Source organism: Mustela nivalis, assembly GCF_964662115.1.
Source record: "Mustela nivalis genome assembly, chromosome: 6".
Lineage (NCBI taxonomy): Eukaryota > Metazoa > Chordata > Mammalia > Carnivora > Mustelidae > Mustela > Mustela nivalis.
In genome coordinates this window covers 92,200,960-92,228,192 of record NC_139025.1, presented here as the reverse complement: position 1 = coordinate 92,228,192, position 27,233 = coordinate 92,200,960, and the positions used below count along the sequence as shown (strand labels likewise).

General features: G+C 41.9%; 1 protein-coding gene across 1 annotated transcript in view; it reads right to left on the bottom strand.

The window, feature by feature from the left end:
* The window catches only part of RYR3 (ryanodine receptor 3), a 502,250-nt gene that overhangs the window by 284,037 nt on the left and 190,980 nt on the right, over window positions 1-27,233 (bottom strand). The window contains exons 4-5 of the mRNA XM_082736877.1: window positions 2,444-2,518; window positions 57-135 (exon numbers count right to left, since the gene is read on the bottom strand). Coding sequence (XP_082593003.1) covers window positions 57-135; window positions 2,444-2,518 — 154 coding nt within the window. The remainder of the gene's footprint in view (window positions 1-56; window positions 136-2,443; window positions 2,519-27,233) is intronic.

The following is a 27,233-nucleotide window of genomic DNA, read 5'->3' as shown; positions in this document are numbered from 1 at the left end:
CTTAAGCCCTTAGCACAAGACCCCAGTGAGCAGGAGATCTGGTAATATTGACTTACCTGTGGCATTTTCCCGTAGACCTACATCAAAGGCAAGTTTATCTGTCTGGGATCTTGATGTGGTCAAACATGTTAGATACTGTGGAACAAGAGCAGATGCTAGTGAAGTCATGCTCTTCTACTGGGTCTTGGCATCTCTCCACTAGCTGGCTTCCACTTTTCAATTCTGACATTGAATTACTGTAGAAAGGGCTTGTTTATTGTAGTCAGTGATATATAACACTTCCAAAATATACTTTTGTAGTATATTTAAAATCTCAAAGATGTTCTTATGTGATGACCCAGTGATTTAACTTCTGGGACCATACGCTACAGAAATAAGTCTGAAATTATTATTTTGAACATATTCAATCATATGCTTTATGAATTCAAAATATGATTTATGAGTTCAAAAATACTGAGGAACTCTTACACTGGAGACAATATAAGTGGAACATATACAACTAACAATAATGGAAAGGCTGATAAACTTTGGTACTTCATTTTATGAAATATGCTATCATTAAGAGTTTTTATCATGAGTGTGTAATAGCATGGAACATATACAGCACAGTACACTTGCACAGGTAATAGATATGCAAAATTTAAATACCTGGCAACTATGCTAAAAGGAATTACACCAAACTGATCACTGAAGTTCTCTTTGGACAGTGAGAGATACCATGATGATTCCCCCACTTCTACCAAGTTTGTTTTTCAAACTTTCTATGAGCTGTGGAACTTCTTAGTATCTATGCTTTTTTTTTTTTAACTGTAAAATACATGTGCATGTAAAACTTAACAATGATATTTAAAATAACTTAATAATGGGGGAAAATAACCCTGGCCCATTCCTTGCCTCCTTTACTGACAGGCACAGCAGCTGATCTTGGATTTAGACCAGTTGGCAGATATGCGCTTAGAAAGTTATTTTCTGAGTTATTCTTCTACTTCTCTGCAACAGGAAAATGGAGAATCACCCCACTGTCCACAGTCCTATGTCACCAGCTTCATTATCAGAGCTGCTCTTAAAAAGAACTAGCTAGTATAGAGTTTATCTTAACCATAAGTTGGATTTTTTTGAGGGGGAGGGTCAGGACAGTAAATCTAATAATAAATAACATAATCCTTCAGCTCTTTGCCATGCTGTTGGCCTGAGTTTTCAAAGACAAGAGAAACATGCTGTTTGAGGGTTGGGTCTATTTATGTAGGAAAAAACAAATATGAAGGTTTGATTTACTCTATGGATAAGCACCAGGTTCCAAAAGATACACGCTCACTTCTCGATTCTAGACCTCATTAAGATAGAGTTTCCCACTCCCTAAATGTCCCCATCTCCCGCTCCAATAACCTTCCATTTGGTCACTTTTGTTCTCTGTCCTTTGCTACAAAAGACTACAATAGACGAATGTTGAGGTTGAAAAGGTCAACTTCTTACCAGTGCTCAGGGAAAAAAAATGCTGCAATAAATAAATTATTTAAGAGGCAGCTGCTGCCTCCACTGCCAGTGTGACAGTTCAAGCTTTGAGATGAACTTTGCAGCATACTGCAGGTGTACACGTGTGGAAATGAAGTCTGGAATTGATGTAACATTTTCCACTAGGGCCAGACAAAGATGACAAGACTTCCTCACACTGAGAGCAAGTGACGATGACAGATGCAGGGACAGGAGCAAACACGATGAGAGCTGACATGTATCATATTCGATGGGGATCATGATTATCCTCCTTAAGATGCCCTGTCCTATATTGTTTTACAAATTGCATTGACTTAAAACTTGAACAATTTTTTCTCAGCTTTACATTGAAACTTATCCCCATTTTGGTTGATTCTGGTTCTAGAGCCCTAACTGGTTACAGCCCAATGAGCTTTCTGGGACTGCTCTGCTTCATGTCTTCCTACTGCCTCTGGATTCGTGTAATACCTTCAAATGACTCCACGACTGAAGGCAATGGATACAATCCCATTCCCTGCAGCTAGTCAAAAAGTTGAAACTTCACAAAAATCTCATCTGATTGATTTTTCTTCTATCCTGGCTATCCTTATATGCTCAAGAACTCCATCATTTCACAATTTATTTCTTCATTAAGTCAACAAATACTTATTGAGCACCTAGTATGTCAAGGCACAGTCCTTAGTGGAGTTAGGTTTAGTGGAATTTAAAAAAAAAAAAAAAAGACAGGGTCTTCTGCCTCATGGAGTGAGGAGGAGGGTAGTCAGACATTAAGCAAATACGTAACTGGAAAATGAGATAAGTTATATGAGAAACGAAAAGTCAGTGTGTTCTAATTATTTACATTTCAAATAATTTCTGCTGTTAATAATCTACAGGCTTGTTGGTTTCCTCTACCTTATCCCTTCCTTTTCCTCCTCCTCGAATGGTGAAAGCAGACATCCGATGTGCTTACCATTCCGCTGAAGGAGTGCCGCAGGAGAATCGCGTGGCCATATAGCAGGGTCCTGTGGCCACCCCCTTGTGCTGCCTGTGGGAAAGGACAAGGAAAAATGTCAGCACCGGCAGCTGGTGGCCCCTCTGAGAGCAAAGCATGACAAGAATTCTGGAAGACAGACTACAAAGAAAAGAGCCATGGCAAAGCTCCCAAAGAATTCATTCTAGAAGTAAGTGGCCAGCCTACAGGCATGGGGGAGACGCGTGACCACAGCCATGCAACATCCCTGGGAGAGGGTGTGTGAGGCCAAACCTCCTTTTGGAAATGTCCCCTGCCTGGGATCAGCAGAAACCCCAAGCTGTTCCACCAGAGAAGCATATAAATGAGATATGTACTGCTTACCTTCCTTTGAAACTTCTCAGAAGCGTTCAGAGCGAGAGAGAGAAACAAATGTGATGTCACTCTAGCCTAGCGACAGAAAAGCAGCTTGGGGGACAGGCATATGGTCACATTCTACACCCTGCGGTCTTTCCCCTTCAAGGCACTTGGCCTTCTACCCAATCAGTTAAATGGGTCTTATTCACCAGATCTCACCATTCCAGCTGACTCTGAAACCCAGGACTTTCAAAGGGCAACCAGTAATGCAGAAATAGGTCCATTGGTTGAGGTACCACCTGGTTCCTTCTCTGCCTCCCCGGGCAACCCCACTTGGGCTGTTTACTCAGTGGGAGCCAACCAGCAAGAGATGCTCAAAAGGAGAGGCAGCCCACCAGAAAGCCACTGTGTCTGCTGCTCTTCCCCTGAGTCTGAGTCACACGTCGCTATCTGAACTGAATAGCACACGATCACAGACAAAACTGTTACTATGGAAAAAACTGAAATCTAGAAGAAATCCTACAATTTTGGGGCATCAACCTTTTCAACCTTTTACTGAAATCTCTTCTTATCCTATGTTTCCTATCCTATTCCTACCCCCTCAGAGGCAGTCAAATAGTTTTGATCACACACGCCTTTTAGGAAAAAAATATTTGGGCACAGGACCCCATCACTAATGCATAAAAACATTTGAGCGGAGGACCCCATCCTTAGCACACAAAAAAGCATCCAAATGCTGAGATGAAAATGAATCCTAAAGAGAAATTCTAACACTTGTCTTCTATATGCCAAGGGCACCTCTTATGGCCCTTATTTTATTTAGACCCACATACCAGCAGCTCCAGAGGTGGTCTGAGGTTCTGCTCCTCTCCTGTACCTACCCTGCCTCAGAGCAATGAGCAACAAAGGGGAAAGCTGGGGGTATGGAGAGAAGGTGCAGGTCTGAATAATAAGGTCTAGAGTCATTTTATTTCAACTCTATTTGGATTAAAAGAATCACTCTGTCAAAGAGATAATCTTTTCATGTCATACTAGAAGGCTCAAGAAAAGAAAAATGATAGACATGGTATCATGTTTTTTGAAAAGCAGATAACCATATATAAATGGGGCTGTACTCTCCTCAGAGCTTGGAGAGATTTAAGGGCTTCCCAGACTTCAATACAATGGAGGAATTAAATGTTCTTTGTGCTATTTCCGAATTTCTTGAAATCATTCGAACTAACTTCAGTTGCTGTATTAACAAATGTGTCAACAGCTATGTTAAAATTAGTCACACCAAATAATTTGTACATCCGTCAGTCTGATATTTTCCCGGCACACCTGCAATATTAGAAGCTAATTGATAGCGCATGATGACTTAGGTGTGGGTGTGTGCTTCCAAAACGGTCCCGTGTCTCCAGCTAAACTACTGACTAAGTAATATGTCCTGGTGTTAACCATGGGTCACACCCCCATCTTTGTTCCCATCAACCCAGCGAGTAATCTTAAAAAGAGTCCAGCATCGCTGACCACAGAAAGTGGCACGGGAGAGGTCTGTGCTCCTCCTCTTCTCTGGCACTGCTGGAAACCTCTCCTGGCCCTCATGTCCTTTATTATAGTGCCAAGAGAAAAGCAGAGAGACAAAGTCCAGGTGCCCCACTGGGACTGAATGCGACAGCACTGTGCTGCACCCAGGAGGTTTCCCAGCCCCACTCCTCCCTCCACTAGGGCAACAATCTCTCTGCGGGTGGATGTCTGCTTGTTACAGCCTAAAGCCTCTGGACGTTGCTCCACAGTACTTGCTTCGCTAGGGCCTGGGGTGGAGCCTGGGAATTAGCATTTCTAACAAGTTCCCAGGGACATGACACTGAAGTTCCTGGTCCTGTGATGACATCCTGAGAACCACTGCTTAAGGAACGATCAAGCTTCAGTGCTTGGAAGAGGAGAGGAGCTTTTCCTGCAGAAGCTTTGATATTCATCATTCTGGGAGATTTACTCTGGGCACAGGCTATACGTAGGCGCTTTACGTAACATCGTAGCTCGTCCTCCTAAGTTTCCTAAGTAGGAATAATTTCTTCCATTTATAAGGTGAGGAGTTTGAAGTTCAAAAAGGGTAAGTATCTTGCCGTCTATCATATGGCTGGATGTGGTGGGGGGTGGGGAGTGAACTCACAGTTCATTGCAGAACTTGAGCTCGTTTCACTCTGGTTTCTGTAATATCTTCATTTGCCGACTGTGTACAAAACCACTATACAAAGTAACCAGGGAAGCAGGAGATGGACATATTTCTTCAGCTCCTAAATGAAGGTGAACTCTTATGGCTGGGCTTTAGTGAACACTAAGCATCCAGCAGACACAGAACCATGCCAAGTGTGCTATGTGTATGATCTCACTTTATATTTGCCATTAATGCTGTGATATAATTAGAGTAATTATCTCCATTTTATGGCAATGCAAACTGAGGTTTCAAGAGGTTACATAACTTGCTCAAAGTCATACAGGTTCTAAGGGCAGAGTTGGGATTTAACCATATGCTACGTTGTCTCCTTCTCGGTATTGGTATTAAAAAAAAAATGTTACAAATAGGAAACAATCTGCCTATTAACACAGATGAAAACAAGAATCACTGGAATAGACCAGGAGGGTAAAAAGGGCATTGAGAAATAGCTTTTTTTTTTTTAATTTAATTTTTTAAAATTTATTTTTAGATTATTTTTTATAAACATATATTTCTATCCCCAGGGGTACAGGTCTGTGAATCATCAGGTTTACACACTTTACAGCACTCACCATAGTACATACCCTCCCCAATGTCCATAACCCCACCCCCCTTCTCCCAACCCTCTTCCCCCCAGCAACCCTCAGTTTGTTTTGTAAGATTAAGAGTCACTTATGGGGGATGCCTGGGTGGCTCAGTTGGTTAAGCAGCTGCCTTCGGCTCAGGTCATGATCCCAGCGTCCTGTGATCGAGTCCCACATCGGGCTCCTTGCTCAGCAGGGAGCCTGCTTCTCCCTCTGCCTCTGCCTGCCACTCTGTCTACATGTGCTTGCTCTCTCCCCCTCTCTCTCTGATAAATAAATAAAATCTTAAAAAAAAAAAGTCACTTATGGTTTGTCTCCCTCCCAATCCCATCCTGTTTCATTTATTCTTCTCCTACCCCCTTAACCCCCCATGTTGCATCTCCACTTCCTCATATCAGGGAGATCCTATGATAGTTGTCTTTCTCTGATTGACTTATTTCGCTAAGCATGATACCCTCTAGTTCCATCCATGTCATCGCAAATGGCAAGATTTCATTTCTTTTGATGACTGCATAGTATTCCATTGTGTATATATACCACATCTTCTTGATCCATTCATCTGTTGATGGACATTTAGCTTTATTGATAAGGGAGACCGTGACGGGTCCAAGTGTTGATCGTCAATGAGAGTTAGGAGGAGGAACCCACGTGAGCAAAGGCCTGGAGGTAGAGAGTACAGAGCCCACATGGGGACTGGTCAATAATTCACTGACTAGCACTGGGGTCAGCTGCAAGGAGAGGCAACATCTGGAAAAAAGTTAGGGCACAGATATGGGGCAGTCAGATTATGGAGGACGATGACTGACCGTTCCACAGCTACCAGGACACTGGTGTAGGGTTTTATTTGTTTGTTTTTCTTAGTAGTGTAGGTTTTTAGAAGGAAAGTGTCGCAATCCAACATGCACCTTTGGAGGTAACCCTGACAGCACAATGGTGGAAGAACTGGAGGCGTCAAACCCCAGGGACAGAAAAAATCATTCTTTCATTTTGTTTCTATGACAACAGGAGAGTGTGGACCAAAACCTTGGTGTCATCCTTGACTCCTTCCTCCCGCTCAGGCTCTATATGGGTGCCACCTTCGAAATGCATTCTACACCAAGTATTCAGTACCCTGCTGCTGCCAGGCTGGTTCAGTCTACTGCCTGTTTTACCTGGATGGCAGTAATGGCCTCCTAACTCTGCTACCTGCTGCACCCCTACTTCCCACTCCGTCTTGTAGTCAGAGCCAACATGGCAGCCACAGCCAACATTTTATAGCCGTTAGTTACATCGTGTTACCTTCTTGTTCAGCTCTCCCCCTATTCCCCTGCCACCCACCCTGGCTCCCTTTTGCACTTAGACGTGCAATGTCCTCGCCATGGCCTCCAAGACCCTGCATCAGGACATGGCAAATATTCTCTGTAAAAGACCAGACAGTAAAGATTTTGGGCTTTACAGGGCACACGTGGTCTCTGTCATATGGTCTTTATTTCAACCAACTTTTTCAAAACTTAAAAACCATTCTTATCTAGAGAGCTGTCCATAAATAAGCCACAGCCTGGATATGGCCCCAGGCATTGGTTGCTGATCTTTGTTGTCCCTGATCTAGTTCCAACTCTGACGTCATCACTTACCATGAGTGTGAGCCCCATCACCACCTCTGCTCCTGCCACTTGGGCCTCCCTCTGTTATTCAGACTAGGCTGCTCCCTCCTAGAACAGGACCCCGGTGCATGTGTTCCTTTCCACCTGGAATGCTCTTCCCTCCAATATCCTCATGGCTTAGGGCCGGCTCTATTCAGTTCTATGCTTATATATCTCATTACAGAAACCCTTCTGAAAGAAAAAGGGTCTTATCACTCCTTCTGAAAGAAAAATCACCCTTACTCTGTCATAATTTGCTGCTATATTATTTCTTGAGGCATTTAGTATCAACTAACATGAATTCATGTTATTTTTGATATCTATCTTCTGCCACTCCCAAAGATATAAGGTCCGTGTGCCTGTTGTGTTCTCTGCCATATCAACATCACTTTTATCAGTGCCTGGCAAAGAGGAGGCACTCACATTCATATTTCCTGGATGAATAAATAATAATTATACAAAGTGATCCTTTTGTCTCCTTTTTACAGATGGGAAAAGAAAAACTGTCCCATACTCAGCTTGTAAGCAGTGAGCCTGGATCTGAACCTGTACCACAAATTCTACTAACTCTTTCCAGAGTTTGACTAATTCTGGAAGAACATTCTGGGAAAGGTGTGATATGCTATACAGATGACTGCATAGGACTGTTCACAGAAATCCAGACCTCAAGACTGTGAGGCTTCATGGGGATGGCAGTCCTGATCCTCCACAAGTGACCTCCACAGGCACCATTGGCAGGAGGAGATTCTTAGGTACCACCTCAAAGGATGGGAGTGGGGTAGGGCAAAGCTGGTAAAAGCACCTGCTGCCAGGTTCAGCAGAAACATGTTCCACCAGATCATCAATTCCATCATGTTGACTGTAATTTTAAAATTAATTCCATCACTGATATTTCTTTTGGTGGTTATCAGAAGACAGTGCCTCCCCATAAGGGAAACATGATGTGGCAACAGACAAAGGGTAACAGTGTTTCTCTCCAGCCATACATAAGTATTTCAAGACTCTTAGACCTCTAAGCTACCTTCTTTGATAATCTGGAACCCCAATTCCTCTCCAGGGGTCCCAGGCTCTGAGAAGGCTCCTTGGTGAATGTAACACACCCCATTAAATGCCTCAGAGGCCACCTTCCTGGGAGAGCCTGGAGGGCATGAAATCATTGGCTGGATGATGGCTTATAAGCCATGCTTTCATTTTCCTTTTCTTCCCTACCGTACTTCTGTTCTGTTCTTTTAGTTGATCAAAGAAAGAAAGAAACCTTTCTAGAAGGTCACAAAGCAATATTGCCTCAACATGCTAGAGGCCCTTTTACGTTGCTCAGGAGGACTGCATTTCTTCTGATACAAGTGACAACTGATAAGGAGGCCATATAAGTAAAAATCAAAACCAAAACAAAATAGAGCAAAACAAAACACCCCAGTAACACCTAATGATATAAACAAAGGCAGGTAACTCACTATTTTCACTTAGAAAACAGAATCAAAGATTCTATCCGCAACTGAAAAATATTCAGTTTTAGCAACTTAGATGAGTTAAACCTTCAGAATGAAACCACAGACCTTTATTCTATAAAATACAATTTGATTTGTGAAATAGAGAGGTGTACTTTGATACAGAATAAGAATACCAATATTTGTAAATGCTTTTTCTTCCAAATTTAACTTATAGATTTAATGCAGTTTTAATGAAAATTCCAATAGAGTATTTTGGAATTCAGCAAAGTTGCTGTAAAATTCACCTGGAAATATAAACATTAGGACATTTTTATTCAGAAAGAGAACTTAAGTTTTAGTGAATATTATGAAGTAAAATTAATTTGTTCATTCTGGTACTGGTTCAAAAAGAGGAATGTAGCACGATATAGGCAGCCCATAAACAAATATAAATATAGCATGTGATAAAGCAGATTTTTAGTACAATGGTGGTGAGAAGGCAGTATTATTAAGCAAATGTCACTAGGATAGGTGGACAGCAAATCAAAAAGCATTCAGGAAGATCCACAGGAAATATAAAAGATTTTGGATGGATATCAGAATCAACTATTTAATTTTAAAATTAAATTCTAGAACAACTAGCATGTAATAGAATGGTCCCACATTCTTTACAGACCTAATATTTATCCTTGCTTTGAAGTAACAGATGCACTCCAAGGAAACAATAACCAGATCAGATTGTAGCAAGATCACTGAACTTCAGTGCACTGGAAACAACATTTAATAAATTACAGAATACTTTGCATCACTATGACACAGGGGTTTCCATCTTGTTGAAATGTAAGAAACAAACTAAGCCTCAAGTAAAGAAATAGGTGAAGGATATGAATAAAGGATTCCTAGCAGGAATGAAATTAAAACATATGGAGGGGATTTTTATCTCTTCTCATAATGAAAGGAATGACAACTAAAGCAATTTTTATACATCATTTTACATAAACTAAATCTGCAAAAGAATAGGGGAAAAAAATGCTGTCAGAGCTGCAATTTAGCTGGTGTGATCCCCCGCACAGTGACACTGAGTGCAACTCTTTGGCATGGCAATGTGGTAATATATTAAAGATCCGCAAAGATGTCCATGACCTTTGCTTTAGTAATTCCACTTCTGGAAGTAATTCGAGAAAAGCAAAAAAGTATGCACACTGTTGTGATGAGAGAATTATAATGGAGGCAAACAAAACACCTGGAAGGAGCCTAAATGTTCAAAAGAAAAATGCTGTCTAGGAATCATGGGCTTCTTCAGGATGTTCTATCCCACAGCCATTAAAGAAGTCAATTACAGAGGCTACAAGAAACAGAGGAATGTGTTGCAACTTGTCACTGTGAAAAGGCAGAATGCAAAATGCTTTTGACTGTTATGTATATGCAAGAATGATAAAGCAACCTATAAAAAGGCAATAGACATTTGGTTGATTGCAAAACCAAGGGAGAGTTTTCCAAATTTTCAACACTACCATCACGTCATTTCAATTAAAAAAAAAAAAAAAAGCAAGCATGTTGGGGACAACTGTTGAATGTGTTTAAAGAAGTGGAGTGCCCTAAAAGTGTTTTGTCTATTTGTTGACACTGCATTTGCTCAAGGATGTCATATGCTTGCCAGAATCCTCAGTGAGTGACTTTCCCTGCCTAAAGCGTTGATGGCAAGGCATAGCAGTATGCCTTCGTTTTGGCATTGATCTGGAGTATGGCTCTTTCCTGGTGATAAGTGGAAACCTCAGGGAGCCAGTCTTTATCCAGGATGGCTCTGACCCCCTCCTAAGTTCCCTCAGACCCTGCTCCACACTCCAGAAGAAAACAATCTCTTACCACAGAAACTCGCTCCTGCTGGAATCCCAAATACACTGTTCTTTTGTCTTTTGAGGACCCTTCACCATGGGTCCTATCCTTGTTCCTGGAGACTTGGTTTCTCCACTATTCGATGCTTTCAAGGCTGCTTCCCCAAGCTGCTAGACTCCAGAGGTCCACCTCCCCCTATTGCTACAGGCCAGCCCAATAGCCCGCTGTGGTCAAACACCCAAGTCCACACTTTTTCAGAGGGGTGGGAAGATGAGACTATACTTCCCCAGCTCAAAGGGCAACAAAGGAACTGATGCGGCATTTTCCAAGGAGGTCTTGATAATAAACTCCTGCTAGCAGGGATGATTTTTCTTCTTTAATGATGAATTACATAGGCCACCGAAATTTAGAAAGTGTAGACCAGGGGGGAGTGCAAACGCCCAGATTAGTTTGACTTGTGCTCTGAAGTCAGAATCAGGGAACAGGACAAAAATAAGCACATTCTAGTCATGTGAATTCCCTTACTTTGTGGGACATCCCCAAGGGCCTAATGCAGACCACTACACACTTTTATTCACCACTTTTTCTGAATCAGGTACTCTACTCTTCAACGAGGTAACTGCCAAATTCAACTTTTCCTGGGCTCCCCCTCTTGGGATATAAAACACTATAGAAGCACAAGGGGCCATTCTAATTTGACACCTTGATTTTCTATTTGTAATAGGATGATTACTATGGACCTAAAACTCTTAGAGGAACCTGAACCAATGTCTACAGAGAGCCACACCTTCAAGACAGGATCCCCTGAAGGTGTTTTCTCCCATAAGAAATCCTTCAAGAGAATCTGGGGCAACTCAACCAGGACAGTGCAGGACTTTAAGCTAAATGTACCTGAAAGGAGGCCACATTCTGGACACCGTTGATGGGCCTCTTGGGATATCATTAAAAATGGAAATAACAAAATAGAATTTTAACGTTTAGAAAAGAGGAGGAAGGTGTGCCACCGAACAGCCCCACTTCCCCAAGGTCAGTGATCATGGCAGTCTCCCCAGTTGCCTTTCCAATACCACAGGCCCACATGACAGAGGCTGTGAGGCACAATAGGACTCCCAAGAGAAAAGGCTGACTCGGGTTGGCTGAAGGCCTACGGCAGTCGCTGTTCCTTCTGCTACATGTTCTTACAGCAATAAAGCAGGGGGATGGGACCCCAGGGAGCTCCACCTCCCATACCCTCAGTGCTTCCCCTCCCATCACCTCCTACCACAGGACTGAAGAATGGAATGGCCCCAAAGCTATACTTAACCACAGGCTATTCTCTGTTCTTTCATTTTTAAAGTACAGAGGACACAAACAAAGCCAACAATCCATCCCCAACAACCTACCACCAATGCTAGACTTACCACTCCCACAGCTAATAATTCATTCGATTCAGCCAACCCACCCTCTCGGAAGCACCTCGAATTATTTGCCCTGGGTGAGAAGACTCTGGCCATCTCATTTTTGTTCAGTTCATAACTTCCTCAGCCACATGGAAGTATTTTAGGACAAAAGGATGAAAGGCCACAGCCTGATTTGAGAAACTAAATTCTGGGTCATGAGCACCGTCTATAACCAAAAGTTGCACAGCGGGGAGGTGTTCTGTTCCGGGAGGAAGCCCCTCCTACACTGATTTGGCCCAAATCTTACAGAGATTTTAGGAAGTAAAATCTGAGATGGGTCAGATGAGCTGGGATTGAAAAGAAGCTTTGGGGGTGAGCCGGAATTCATTCTTTCTTGGAAACGCTTAAATCCATGAGAAAGAAGAGTCCTTGCACAGTGTAGACTTAAATCCTGAATGCATAGCTAAAGGCAACTGAGGCATCTCTTTTCAAGTCTCTAAAAATAAGTTTTTGATCCATGAGAATCTATGTAGACAGCTGCAAGCATCTGCCTTCCCCCCTCTGCTAATCCATGGAGTTTGGGGAACAAATCAAGTTACTCTGTGAGGTTCCCGCTAGGGCCAGGATTTCACAAACACTGGTCTTTTCTTTTCAAATATTTTATTTATTTATTTGAGACCAAGAGCACAGAGGGAAAGGGCGGGGAGAAGCGAACATCCTGCTGAGCAGAGACACTCCTCCTCCCTCCACCACTCCGGATATGGGGCTGACTGAGCCAACAGAGGCCCCTCACAAACACTGATTCTGAAAAAGGAAGATACGCATTCTCCATGGTGGGGAAAGAGCTGGCTCTTGGGATGCCTCCAAACTCAGCACAAGGTCATTCTAGAAACATCTGTGCTTTCCTTTGAACATAGATGTCCCAGAGAAGAAACCAGACAGCCAGAATGGGAGCTCTAACACATGTTTCTTTTTATGGCATCTTTGAAGAGAACAAAATGACAGGAGATATTTGTCAGGGTAATAATGACAATTAGATTGATGGCAAGTATACTTCAGAAAGAGGTGAAGCAATTATTTTCTCCGAAGTCATGTTTGCCCCTTTGTCCCATAGCTAACAGACTTCTAAGAATCTGACATTGCCCATTTCATTCATCACATAAAAGAACCCAAGCAGCCAGATTTGTTTTCCAATTACTGCTCTGGTTATGATTTGAAACACCCATACTCATCATTCGTCAGGCCTTTGAGGAAACAGTGGACCAGCAGCCTCAGAGGGTCAAGACTAAGCACTCTGCCCAATCCTGGCCTTTCATCCAAGCTAACATACACTCAATATTTTCTACAAAGAGTTTAACATCTGAAAGGTCAGATTACCTTGACATGAAAAAAAATCAAACACTATCTGTAATCTACTATTTCTCTAGGAGGAAAAAAAAAATCCCTGTTCATTCTGTAGATAATAAAAATAGGAGTAAGTTTTTATCATAAAACTGCCATTGAGTCTTACTGTGTGCAAGCATGTTTACCCATGTGGGCTATGAGGCAGAAAATGATATCGATTCTATTTTGATCTTTGACCCACCTTCCTTTCGCCTGCACTCCTTAACCTATTTTTTCTCTCTCCTGGATGTTCTTTCATTCCTCATACCAGTCCCAATTATGATCTTGCTGGACAGACATCAATTCATCCTGTTCTTTCTACATCCATACAACAAGCCCGGGGCCATATATCTGAGCAAAACAAACACACAGCCTGATCTTTCCTTGAAGAACAAGAAGTGGCCTTGGGTGGAGAAGCTGATTCTGTATACCTATGGGCCTGTGTAAGGAAGCTAGGTGCCCCTAATACTTTTTATCTATTCTGCTCAATACAATAGCTATAATCATTACAATACAATAGCACAATCATTCTGAACATTTCATGGACTGATTGTAGACAAGCAGTCTTCGGCTATCTATCAGAATCACTGGTAGAGCCTTAAAAACAAAAACAAAACAAGCAAAACAAATCCTCTACAGCAGTAAAGCCTGGACCAATTCCCTAAGCTGCTCATTAATAGGTCTATGATGGGGCCTGGGTTCTCAGGTGGTTCCAATAAACAGCCAGTCTGGAGAATCACCCCTCTGGGACTCCTCAACCCCACTGGAGACCTCATCCAAGTCATCTGTAGGATACTTAGAGCCAGCAAGTACTTCTCTGTTCTCAGATATGTCCTTCTGGACCAGTGACTGATTTTACCTCTTAGCATTTCTCTAGAACCCCCATGATGCAAAGAACAAATATGGTTGCTTCCCCTTGTACTTGACAGCGGTTGTCAAACTAAAAATTGACTTTCTCTGCTTCTCCGTCCCTGAGCTCTACTGGCATCTTTGTGACAGATGGAAAGACAAAATCCCTACTGTCACATATATGTGGTGAGTCCCACCACGAGGACCCCGAGACCCACTCCTCTTCACCATGTTGAAGGGAAGCTACACTCTTCCTGAGCTGCCTTGTCCATATTCTGGACCTCCTTCCCCACCAACCTGGACTCCACTGGGCCTGGGAAAAGATAGAGTTTATGGCAAAGAACAGAGCAGGTTAGGGGGAAGGTCTTTTACTTTTCTCCGATACTACTGGGTCACTCCTCTCCCTACTCAGTCATCCCTGCCGTTTTCACTCTTGTTCTGTGCTTTCTTAGGACCCCTGCCCTGAAGGCTACACTTCAGCACTCTGCATTTTTATTGGCAACTTTTACAATTTACAATTTAATGCTTTTCAATTTTTACAATTTAAAACGAACAATTTTTTCTACTTTTCTGTGTCTGCAAGGTTCGTGTCTCTTAGAGGTGTTCTGACTCCTCTAATGTTTAATCAGGGCCCTTCACACGGCTGCTTTCAAAGGCCCACCCTTCAGAGGCCTCGCTTAGGTCTCAGTGTTCCAGCTCCCACCCAGCTCTCTGTCAAAGAGAAAAATAACAGTGTTTTGTTTCTTTGTTTTAAAAAAAGAAGTCTTTTCTGCTGATCTGTGAATGGAAGCCAGGGAATGGGTAGGGCAAAGCACCATTGGATCTGTTTTTCTCCACACTGTGCAGAGAGTAAATTCATCACCCTGACATTGGAAGGAGAACCTACTAAGACTGACAGGAAAACCCAACTTCCCTTGAGCTGCAAGGGAAGCTTTGTTGAGTGAGGGAAATACTAAAATTAGCAACACTGATCTGTGAGAGGAGGAGGGGAGAAGCTCAGAAACATGGAGTACGGTTCACAACCCGAACCCCAAAATAAAACTAAACTTCAGTTGTGTTGATATTTGCCTCCTTCAATGGCTGGAGAAAAATCAATCAATCCATCATTTCCCAGTTGGGGTTGGTAGTTATCATTAATGTAATATGGTGACTTGGAACTGAAAATAACATTGCAAACAATGAGCTAGCTAAAAAATAAAGAAAAGGATCTCGTCTACAATAGCACCAAAAACAATAAAATACTTGGGAATAAATTTAACCAAGATGAAAGTTCTTTATACTGAGAAGTACATGGATTGGAAGAATATTGTCAAAATGTCTATACTAAGTCATCTATAGATTCAATGCAATCGCTGTTGAGAGTCCAATGACATTTTTCACAGAAGTAGAAGAACCACCTAAAATGTATATGGGACCACAAAGACCCACAAAGCTAAAGCAATACTGGGAGAGGGAGAGAAGAATGAAGCAGCAGGCACCACACTTCATGATTTCAAGCTTTATTATGGAGATAAAGGGATCAAAACAGTATAGTACTGGTGTAAAAACAGATGTACATAGACCCATGGAAGAGAATCAAGAGCTCAGAAATAAACCCACGCATCATAGTCAACTAATATTTGCCAAGGGAGCCAAGAATATTTGATGGAGAAAACACAGTCTGTTCAATTAACAATGCTGGAGAAAGTGGATATTTAAATGTAAAAGAACAAAACTGACTCCTGGCTTACACCACTCACAAAAAATAACTTGAAATGGACTAAGGACCTAAATGTAAGACCTGAAACCATAAAACTCCTAGAAGAGAACAGGGGAAATTCCTTGACATAGGCCTTATCAATGGATTATTTTTAAGATGATATCTAATGCACAAACTACAAAATGAAATATAAACCAGTGGGACTGTGTCAAACCAAAAATTTGCACAGTAAAAGAAATGATAACAAAGTAAAAAAGGCAACCTACAGAATGGAAGAAAATATTAACAAATCATGTGTCTTAAAGGACTAGTGTCCAGAATCTATAAAGAACTTAGCAAACTCAACACCCAAAGAACAAATAATCCAATCAAGAAATGGGCAGAGGACATGAACAGATATTTCTGCAAAGAAGACATCCAGATGGCCAACAGACACATGAAAAAGTGCTCCATATCACTCGGCATCAGGGAAATACAAATCAAAACCAGAATGAGATACCACCTCACACCAGTCAGAATGGCTAAAATCAACAAGTCAGGAAATGACAGATGCTGGCGAGGATGCGGAGAAAGGGGAACCCTCCTACACTGCTGGTGGGAATGCAAGCTGGTGCAGCCACTCTGGAAAACAGCATGGAGGTTCCTCAAAATGTTGAAAATAGAACTGCCCTATGACCCAGCAATTGCACTATTGGGTATTTACCCTAAAGATATAAACGTAGTGATCCAAAGGGGCACATGCACCCGAATGTTTATAGCAGCAATGTCCACAATAGCCAAACTATGGAAGGAACCTAGATGTCCATCAACAGATGAATGGATCAAGAAGATGTGGTATATATACACAATGGAATACTATGCAGCCATCAAAAGAAATGAAATCTTGCCATTTGCGACAACATGGATGGGACTAGAGTGTATCATGCTTAGTGAAATAAGTCAAGCATAGAAAGACAACTATCATATGATCTCCCTGATATGAGGAAGTGGTGATGCAACATGGGGGCTTAAGTGGGTAGGAGAAGAATAAATGAAACAGGATGGGATTGGGAGGGAGACAAACCATAAGTGACTCTTAATCTCACAAAACAAACTGAGGGTTGCTGGGGGGAGGGGGTTTGGGAGAAGGGGGTGGGGTTATGGACATTGGGGAGGGTATGTGCTTTGGTGAGTGCTGTGAAGTGTGTAAACCTGGTGATTCACAGACCTGTACCCCGGGGATAAAAATATATGTTTATAAAAAATTAAAAGTTAAAAAAAAAACAAATCATGTGTCTGATAAGGAATTAATATCTGATGTATAAAGAACTCAGACAACTCAATAGCAAAAAACCTTAAATAATCCAATTAAAAAATAACCAAATGGACATCTTTCTTAAAAAAAGACATGAAAATGGCCAAGCGATACACAAAATGTTGTTCAACATCACTGATCATCAGGGAATGCAAATTAAAACCACAATAAGATGTCATCTCACATGTGTCAGAATGGCAATCATTCCCGACACCCCACAAAAAAACAAAACAAAACAAAAAACCTCCATGGGATAACAAAGCTGGCGAGGATATAGAGAAAAAGGAAACTTCATGCACCATTGTTAGCAATGTAAATTGATATAGCCACTGCGGAAAACAATATGTACGTTCCTCAAAAAATTCAAAATAGAACCACCATATGATCTAACAATGCCATCTCTGGGTGTCTGTCCAAAATAAAAGAAATTACTGTATGGAAGAGAGATCTGCACCCCCATGTTCATGCAACATTATTTATAATAGTCCAGAGATGAAAACAATCTAAGTGTCCATCAACAGATGAATAGATAAAGAAATTTGAGGGGTGTGTGTGTGTGTGTGTGTGTGTATACACAGATGAAGAAGTTGCCTGTGTCTTGTTCTCCATGAAATGGAACCAGAGTTGTTCAAGTTCATGTTTGTGACAGAAGAATACAATAGGTCTGTGTATACACACACACACACACACACACACACACACGATGGAATACTATTCAGTCACAACCTCGAGGGTGTTATGCTAAGGGAAATAAGACAGAGAAAGACAAAACTGTATAATCTCACTTATTTATGGAATCTAAAAAGAGGCAAAGTCATAGGAAAAGAGATCATATCTGTGGCTACCAGAAGTAGTAATTAAGTAAATGTGGTCGAAAGGGACAAACTTGTAGTTTTGAATCAGTATTGAGGATGTCATGTACAACATGATTGAGGATGAGAAATAACACTGATCTATGGTATATTTGAAAGTTGCTAAGAATACATCCTAAAAGTTCTCATCACAAGGAAAAAATTTTTGTACCTACATGAGATAGTAGTTATTAACTAAACTTGCTGTGGTAATAATGTTACAGTATATAAATGTCAAGTCATTACGCTGCATTAAACTTACACAAGTATTATATGTCAGTTTTATCTCAACAGAGCTTAAAAAAAGAAAACACTATAGCTGATCTCTGCTTATTACTCTGCAAGACACTGCTGCTAATGATCCCCAGGAACCGGAAGAAGGTAACAAGTTATCTAACAGAGTCAGTCCAAAGTGAGAGGGAGAGCCAGTGGGATGGATGGACTTAAGCCAAGGCCACTATAAAAATTCCTGGTAACCTATTAATGCCTACTAATCAATATTGAACCATTGCTGTTTAAGCAGCTTGAAGAATCAAGGAAGATCTTCCTTAACATGCTAGAAAACGGTGCCATGAAGCCAGAAGATGGAAACAGCATACAGGAGGTTCTCCAAAAGTGCTTTTTAAGTAAATGGAGAAGGCACAGCATAGTACAATATAGCTAAAGACCACAGGAAATCTGTTATCTCACAGAGAAAAGAAAAGCTTAATAAGGGCTCATATAAAGACAGGAAAAATTGAATGATACTGGAATTATACCAGAGATATCATTGGGATCTTTACGTTCTTCATAAAAATAAAGAATCCCTAAGGTGCATGACATAACCTCTGTATCCTGCTCATCTCTCCTCCATTAGCCATAGCGGAGGCTAGGTCATATGCATCTCTAACACCAGAGGTTTGCCTCTGACTTGTTCTCCATGAAATGGAACCAGAGTTGTTCAAGTTCATGTTTGTGACAGAAGAATTACGATCAGTCTGGGCTGCCTTGTTGCCCCACTGGAGCAAGGATGCTCTCAAAGACCTCAGCAGTGACTTTTAGGAGGCTCCCATGCACCCCCTCTGACCAAGCACAAGGGATCCGGGCATCACAGAGAAAACGATGACTGTATTTTGTAACGTGCAGGGTATTCGGAAAGAGAGAAGAGTCTAAGTAATACGAGAGCAAAGAATGGGGTGACACAGTGTGGGCAAGTTCACTGTAATGCAAAGTCCAGTTTCCAGTAGTCTTAAAGTCTTCTCAGTTCAAATTATGATTGTCTTATATTGATGTTATTTTTCAATCCCTAGATTATAAAACAAGGATGTACATTAGAGAGGCTATTTAGCAGGTGGAAGAACTCTGGATAATGTGTTCAGCTCTTGTCACTGATTTGTTATCATGGTGACCCCCTTGTCCCTTATTAGTAAACTATCATGGGGATTACTGTTTAAAAAAAAAAAAAATCCAGTCTGAAAAATTGTAGGAACTCTATCTGGGACAGAATGCAGGGCAGGATCTCATAGGCTACAAACTGGGCTTTCTGGAGCCAGGTGTCCCTGACTTCAAGGAGGCTGGGGACATAAGGGGTAGGTTGTTGTCTCACCGGCCTCTGCTCTGGAACCCAATAGGATGTGTGGGGAAAAGGTGGATTCAGCCCAACTTTTCTTTCCCAGATGAAGTAAGTGTATTTAGAATAGATTTTTTTTAAAAGATTTTATTTATTTATTTGACAGAGAGAGATCACAGGTAGGTAGAGAGACTGGCAGAGAGAGAGAGAGAGCGGGAAGCAGGCTCCCTGTTGAGCAGAGAGCCCGATGTGGGACTCGATCCCAGGACCCTGAGATCATGACCTGAGCTGAAGGCAGCGGCTTAACCCACTGAGCCACCCAGGCGTCCCTAGAGTAGATCTTATAGATGTAAAAGTCTTGTGGTTTGGAGGGTTAGACACATTCACGTTTGTTAAAAACAGGATCATTTGAGGCTGGATATACCTACACTTTGTGCCAGGATCTGAAGACAAATGGAAGTAGCTCTTATGGGATGAGACATAGATAAATGTCAAATATGGAAATGTCTTGATTATTTTGACACACTTCTCAAAATACAACAATTGTGACATCACCATTCAGAAGAACGTGGAGCTTCTTAACACAGTTTAATACAAGAAATTACAATAAACTGTTTTGCTTCTGTTGGAATATTTTAGTAGTAGACCACTACAGAGGAAAATAAAGGACAGATAGATTCCTCTTTTGCAGGGGATGCATTTGGAAAGACAAGTGCAAGTGTGGGGAAATGCGGAGTGATGTCTGCTCTCCACAAGAAAGAAAAACACTAAGGTCCACTAACAAAATTAAAATGAAGTTAATATACATTTTGAAAAGTGCACAAGTCCGTGAGTGTTTAGGGACAGACAGATATAGAAGAAAAAGAGGCCGGCGGATCCGAGGAGGATTTTCTAATTCCTGTGAGCATAAAACACTAGGTGAGAGGAAGGCAGGCAGAACTGGACCCGTCAGGACCAGAATTCAGCAGAGTGAACTTGCCGCTCCTGGTTGCCGTGGGAACAGCTCAAGCTAACAAAATCGAATAAAAAGTTGCAAACGATGTAAATAATGTTAGAGGTGAAGCAACCGCAGCCTAGGGAACTCCACCTGGGGAGAGAGACGGCAAGGAGTCGCTGAGGGATGTGTGGCTGTAGGTAAGAAGACCAGGAAGCGGAGCTCCATATCAACGGGCCAGCTGGAGACCACATTCTCCAGAGGCCGCGGGAGTATGGCCATCCTCGTGCCTCCCTCACTTACTTTGACAGAAATCAGTGCAGCTCATAAACCAGGGATCTGTCTATCCCTGTTGCTTCACCCTTCACACATCCAAGTGGCTGCCAACAAGCAACACGGAACAGGGAAACCACCGCTGCTCATCCTCCGGGTGACCCAGTTCCACTGCCTGAGATCAGAGAATTGTATTCCCGACATTTAGATTTGCCCCCCAGGGCCCTCTGCACCCCCCTGGGGCCTGGGGTGCTGCAGGGAGATAGTGGGAGGGCCTGCTGGGGTGGGGGGGGCGGTGTGGGAGGCGAAAAGGCAATCCATCCTGCCACAAAATGCACAACTCTGAGCAGAGCAAGAGATCCTAAAATGCATCTTGTTAAATATTTACCCTCCCTTTCTCCTATTGTTGGAAATCTCCAGAAACAAGCTATTGGATGCATTCAAGGCTGAGAGACAGAATAGGAGTTGGAGATATTTCACCGTGTCAGGTCATTATTTCCAAAATTCATATGAATCCTAATGATAAGACCTTAGGACAATATCCCAATATCCCTTTCCCAAGCTGGCACGTGAACACCTGGGGGCAGGACATAAAGTTGGCAGGGTCCTATCATAGGGAGACAGTTCTGTAGACTACTGGGGCAACATGCCATCTTCTTTAGCACCTGTAACTGGGCCCGGACGCAAACACGAAGTGCTACCTTCAGTTTCAGAGAGTCAGTATCACAACTCTCCACTGGACTGACTCAAGGCACCTCAGCAATCCCAATCCAGTTACCCTCACCCACTGAAAAGACAGAACCTGAAGCCTTGAGTACCCCAGCAATAATTCTGGAAATCCCTAAGACCAAGTCCTGTAAATTTAATGTGTATATATCTAAATAGTTATTTGTTTTCTAATTGTTGTTTTTTTTAAAGTACTGCATTCAACTTACCTTTCTAATATCTCACCCAAGACAGGAGAAGAGGTCTTTCAGGAACAGTCTTTGCCATGAGTTTCCATCACTGGTCCCACCTGGCCCAGTTGGCAGGACTCAGGGGAAGAGGAAACACCTTCTCAAGCCAATTCCCAAAGGCTGTTCTTCAGCTAAAACTCGTGCGGTGCTGGTCCCACGGACATGGGAACAGCCATTCGTGCATTCTTTTATTTTTTAATTTTTTTATTAACACATAATGTATTATCTGTTTCAGGGGTACAGGTCTGTGATTCATCAGTCTTACACAGATCACAGCACTCACCATAGCACATACCCTGATGTCCATCACCCTGACACCCCACCCCCCACCCCCTTCCCCTCCAGGGACCCTCAGTTTGTTTCCCAAGATTAAGAGTCTCTCTCTCTCTTTTTAAAAAAATTTTACTTATTTGATGGAGATCACAAGTAGGCAGAGAGAGAGGAGGAAGCAGGCTCCCTGCTGAGCAGAGAGCCTGATGTGGGAATCAATCCCAGGATCCTGAGATCATGACCTGAGCCAAAGGCAGAGGCTTTAACCCACTGAGCCACCCAGGCACCCCCAGGGTCTTCCATTCTTAAACCAGATAGTAGTAATCATGGGGCACTAGCCACAGGCTTTTTACTCCACTGAGGATTGAAACGTCAGTTGAGACCAGGATTTCTTTGACACCGAGTTAATTTTTGTTCACCAGAATATCCACATAGGTGCTTTCATTAAATTTTCATGAAATGGAAATAAGTTGGAGTTTTTTTCTAGTTCATTCAATTCTCCCTACAAATACATAATTTAAACGCGAGTAGCTGTTAAAAAGTAAATTACACGATCAAAGAAAAAGTCTAATAAACTGAAAGGTTTCTATTCTCCCAGGATTTCTTGAATTCTAAATGTACTCCATTTTTAAAAGGTAAGCAAGGGTTTTAACACAAAAGATTTCACCTAAATTCAAATACCTTATAATTTAGAATTAAAACACATTCCTAAAAATGCTGCTGCTGGAATCCAGTTTTATAACCCATCTCTGCCCCCAACTGAACAGTTAATTTTTTAAAATTCAGAAAGATCTCTCATCAATATACCCCCCACCCCCGATAAAGCTTAGAGGCCCCAATCCCTCCTCACTCCTCTAAGAAACCTTAATAAAAATATTTACATTTTTTGCAATTAAAATGTCAAAACCAAAACAGCACAAGGAACTGCCTTTAGTCCAGCCACAGGAAAGAAGCTCAAGCTTTCTAGGATGCTGAGGTTGTCAGGGCAAGACTAGACTAACAGAGCACTGAAGGTCAACAGCAAGAAAGGAAAGAACTCCAGGGTTTGTGTAACATTAGCAAGGCTAAATGTTACCACATTTGCAAAACACCACCAGAATCACAAAGCCAAATCGGTTTTAAATAAGAGGCACCCGACTCAGAATGAAAACATTTCCCCAAAGAAAAGGCAATTTCACTAACGCTGGAACACTATCTTCAGGGAGGAGAGGAGCGGACTGGTTCATCAGGAGCTTTAAAAATTCACTCTATGGGTTCTTTCACTTGAAAATGTTTCTACTTGGGATATGAAGAAATGTAAAAAGCTAGTTAACCTTCATGGTTAATGATTGCATGTAACATTTCCTTCTTCTGCTAGTTCATTTTAGGGAAGTTGGATGAGAAGGGGAGACTAACTAGCTTTTTCCATTTTGATGATGAATTACAGCCCCACGGAAGAGCAGCGCTGGGATCCCACAATGGCACTAGGAGAGGGTGGGAGCACTGAGAAGCTGGGGCGAAGGCGAGGCTGCACACTTCTGTCATTTTCCCAAGGTCATCTCTAGGGCCACCAGCCATCCAGACCACATGCAGAATTTAAAAAGAGACTCGAAAAATGTTCAATGTCTTCACGGGGGAAAAAAAGGACTCGCCAGGCGGGCCATTCTTCTAATTGCGGAGTAGCGGTTTTAACAAGCTGCCTGGCAACCAATTTTGAAGTGTGCAGCCCCGTCTAATTCCATGAGGTTGAAGTGTGGTGCAGGGCTGTTTGTTTGTTTGTTTTCATTGCAGAGGCACGAAGAATGGAAATTTGCCCTGGACACTCACACATGAGAAGCCCGGCTCATTACATGTAAGCTGAAGTCAGTTGTCCATGCAAAGTACATGTATATTAAAGGAGTGAATAACATACCCATTCCGATAGGTCACTGAGCTAGCAAAATCAAAAACAAGACAGTAAATGGATATTTATTGGATGCAGGTCTTGCCGAAAGCTTTCAAGTAATTTGAATTATCTACTGATGCTTACTGTAGGGGGGGAAATCCCAATGAGAATGAAGAGGGTAGATTTCCCACCTGGTGAGCATGTGGTTGTTTTAGTGAGAGGTGAGCAGTGGCATTAGATGTAAAAGTTTGTTTCTACTTTCTCCCCCCAGTACAGTGCTGATGTAATCAAGAAACAAGAAAGCCGCACGCTACCGCCTAAATTTGTGTGCACTTTTCATAATTACCTTTATATAAGAAAATCCTCCCAAAGAAAATGGTTCATAACTACATTAGGCAAACTTGGAATTTTTTTTTTCTTAGAAATACTGCAAACAATCATTTCGATTTTTTTTTTAAACTGAAGAGATACCTTATTACCATGAACTAAGGTCTTCCAGATGGCATATTTTAATTGGATATGTTATCAAAAGGCCAGCTCAAAAATGAATTATGAGTTACCTGCATGCATTTTCATAAATGTCAGCTTATCAGAAACACTAAAATCCATTATTATCAGCATAAATGCCTAAAATCATAGCATAACATGCGAGAGAACTATAAGAAGGGGGAAAGAAAGGAGCACAAAAGGGGATAGATGTTGAATGAGAATTTGGTCTGTGAAAAAAGACTAAAAACCTTAATGTGGAGGCCCCTCATGATTAGTTAATTTCTGAAAATGATATCTGGCTCCTTGAAGAAAGTTCTGTCAAAGCTACAGAACATATCCAATACATCCCATATTCTCCTACAAAAAACTTTATAGAGGATTCAGGTCTCAAAAAAATTTTAAATTATATAGTCATCACTCCATCTTAGACTAAATTTGGGGAATTCTTTGTCCACAACAAGGTAGTAAGAGAATAAACACACTGATTCAACTGTACCTAAAATTCTGGGAGCCAGGATCTCGAGACCAGTGGCTAACACAAACAGGCTACCATTTCCACACCTCATCAGTGACGGGCTACACACAAGAACAATAGAGTAGTGATGTTTTTCCTTTTTTAACTGGGTGCATGAGAACCCTCACACACAGGAGAAAGTTCTTTTCCATCTACGTGGTGTCTGTATTTGGAGATCGTGAAACCAAATCCCAGAGGAGTAGGCGATTTGGCACAATCAGACCCCCAGTGGGCAGCGTCAGGACTAACCCTAACCTCTGGCCTCCCAGGTTCATCCCTCAAACAGGCTGCCTCCCATGAGCCAACCTGAGTGAACTCTAACACAGCAAAGAGTGTAAAAAGTGGCTTTTGACACATAACCTCGCCCAAACCTATTTCACCAATAGGTTTAATTATTTTTAAATATAACAATACTATTTTCTTAGCAGGTATGGATAACCAGCTGTAAGGTAAAATAGAAAGGGCAGCGTCCAAAATCAGAATATTATTTTTCTCCACTTCAAAAGAAAAAGCAGGGCCAAGTCAAGTCAAGGATGCCGTGGCATCCTGCTCTAATTAGGCGTGAGGCAGGGGTACTATCCTCAGGTAGAACCACCAGGGGGAGGGGCTCCTCAGTGTGGGTACTGAGGAGGTACTTGGAGAGCCTGAGGTAGTGGCTTTTACCAACAAGGGCAAGGAAAGTTTGAACTTGAACCCCTGTGGGGCTATTTTGGTGTGTCCTGGCTACCCTGGCTTTAGGGCATATGTGGGCAGGTCCTAGGACTTATAGCATAATTCATGCAGAAGTGGCTTTGTAGTTTTTCTCCAAAGGAAATCTTATGTACTATTCTAAAGGTGTAGTTAATGCCTACTGTTAGATTTGATTCATTAAATGATTTCTCTTTTAAAAAAATGTAGTCTTAAAAAAATGTCAGTGGGGATGCGGTTTATTTAGAACTGGGTACATAGTTCCTCCATCAGTCATGTTCCCTTTCCATACACATACCAAAATCAATTCTCACTCTGGCTCTTTGCTGACAACTGAGAAAGGAAGATAAAAAAAACTCAGACTGAGAGGCTAACTCTGGATGAGGGGGCATCCCATCTCTTCTACAATATAGAAATGGGAACTCGGGGATAAGGAGTAAAGAGGTAAGGATCCGATCAGCCTTCTTTGTTCTGGATGAGTTCATACAAGATCTCTACATCTGGGTACAGCTTGAGTTCAAACTTTAGCTAAGCGGCTTCTAACCCTCCTCCTCATCACCTGTTTTGATTTCTTTATTACCTATCAAGCTCAAGGTAGATGTATCTTCTGAGCATTCTTTTGAAATGTTATTGCCACCTTTCTGTGGCTTTATAAAATGGATGAATGTCCTGACCTTGACTACAAGGTAAGTATCTTGTGACATGTACTTTAATGACCTTTACACAAATACAGCATAATGTGAGATTAAGTCTCACTGCCAGTTCGAAGGCCACATAGTGCCAGGGAACAATCCCTAGATTCTCAGGGGGCACAGCTCTTCCTCCTCAGGCAACTGTGTTGTAGACCACACAGGTGCATTTCTCCTGCAGCTTCATTGCATATCGTACTCCCCCTCTAAAGATAGGGAAAAATGAAAGGCGTCTGATGCTCTTTTGTGGGTTAGTAGGACGATCGCAAAAGTAATAGGGTAAATTAAAGAACTACCTCTCCGTGAGGTTAGCCATGAGAAGAGCTCTTGCAGATGTAATAGCTTTCCAGGTCACATCTCCCAACTAAGGTTAAAAGGCTGATTGTGTATTAGCATTCTGGACATTCTAGCAACAAAAGTGAAGCAGATCTTAGGTGCTCATGATGTTATCTGTTCTTTTGTCTTATATAAAGTATAACATTAACAGGGCAATCATAACATGAATGCATTTTATATGTGTAGCTTTTTTTTTTTTAAGTGGTAGAAGTCTAACCATGATTAAGTCAAGTTTTAGAGAAAACTGGAGCCCTTATCAGAAGAAGTGCAGCTGGTAATTGTGTTAATCAAGGCCTTTCAGTTTTAGAAGCATTATGCCCATTCACATCAAAACCCACTTGGAGTTCTGTGCACCTGGTCATACAGCGTGGACTTCTCCTTCCTGTGAGGCATTTGAATATGAAAGGAGGGAGTGGAGAGGAGATGAAGAGGAACCAATGTATCTTTTCAGGACTGGTAGAGATTTCTATCATTTAATTTCTTCTACCCAACGCCATGAGGTAGGTTGTATTTTGAAGATTTGGAAAGTAAGGTACAGAAAGGAAAAATAAGCCCCAGAGGTCACCTGATGCATATAGCCTGGACTGAAAACACATTTGCCCAGCTCTAAAGACAGAACTTTTCTCACACCAGATGCTGCCTGCTCTCTCTTCAAAGTCATTTCTAAGGGATGGTGGGATGGAGGGCTCGGAGGGACAGGCCAACATCTCTTTTCACAACACGTCCTGCTGAAAGCATCTGAGTATTT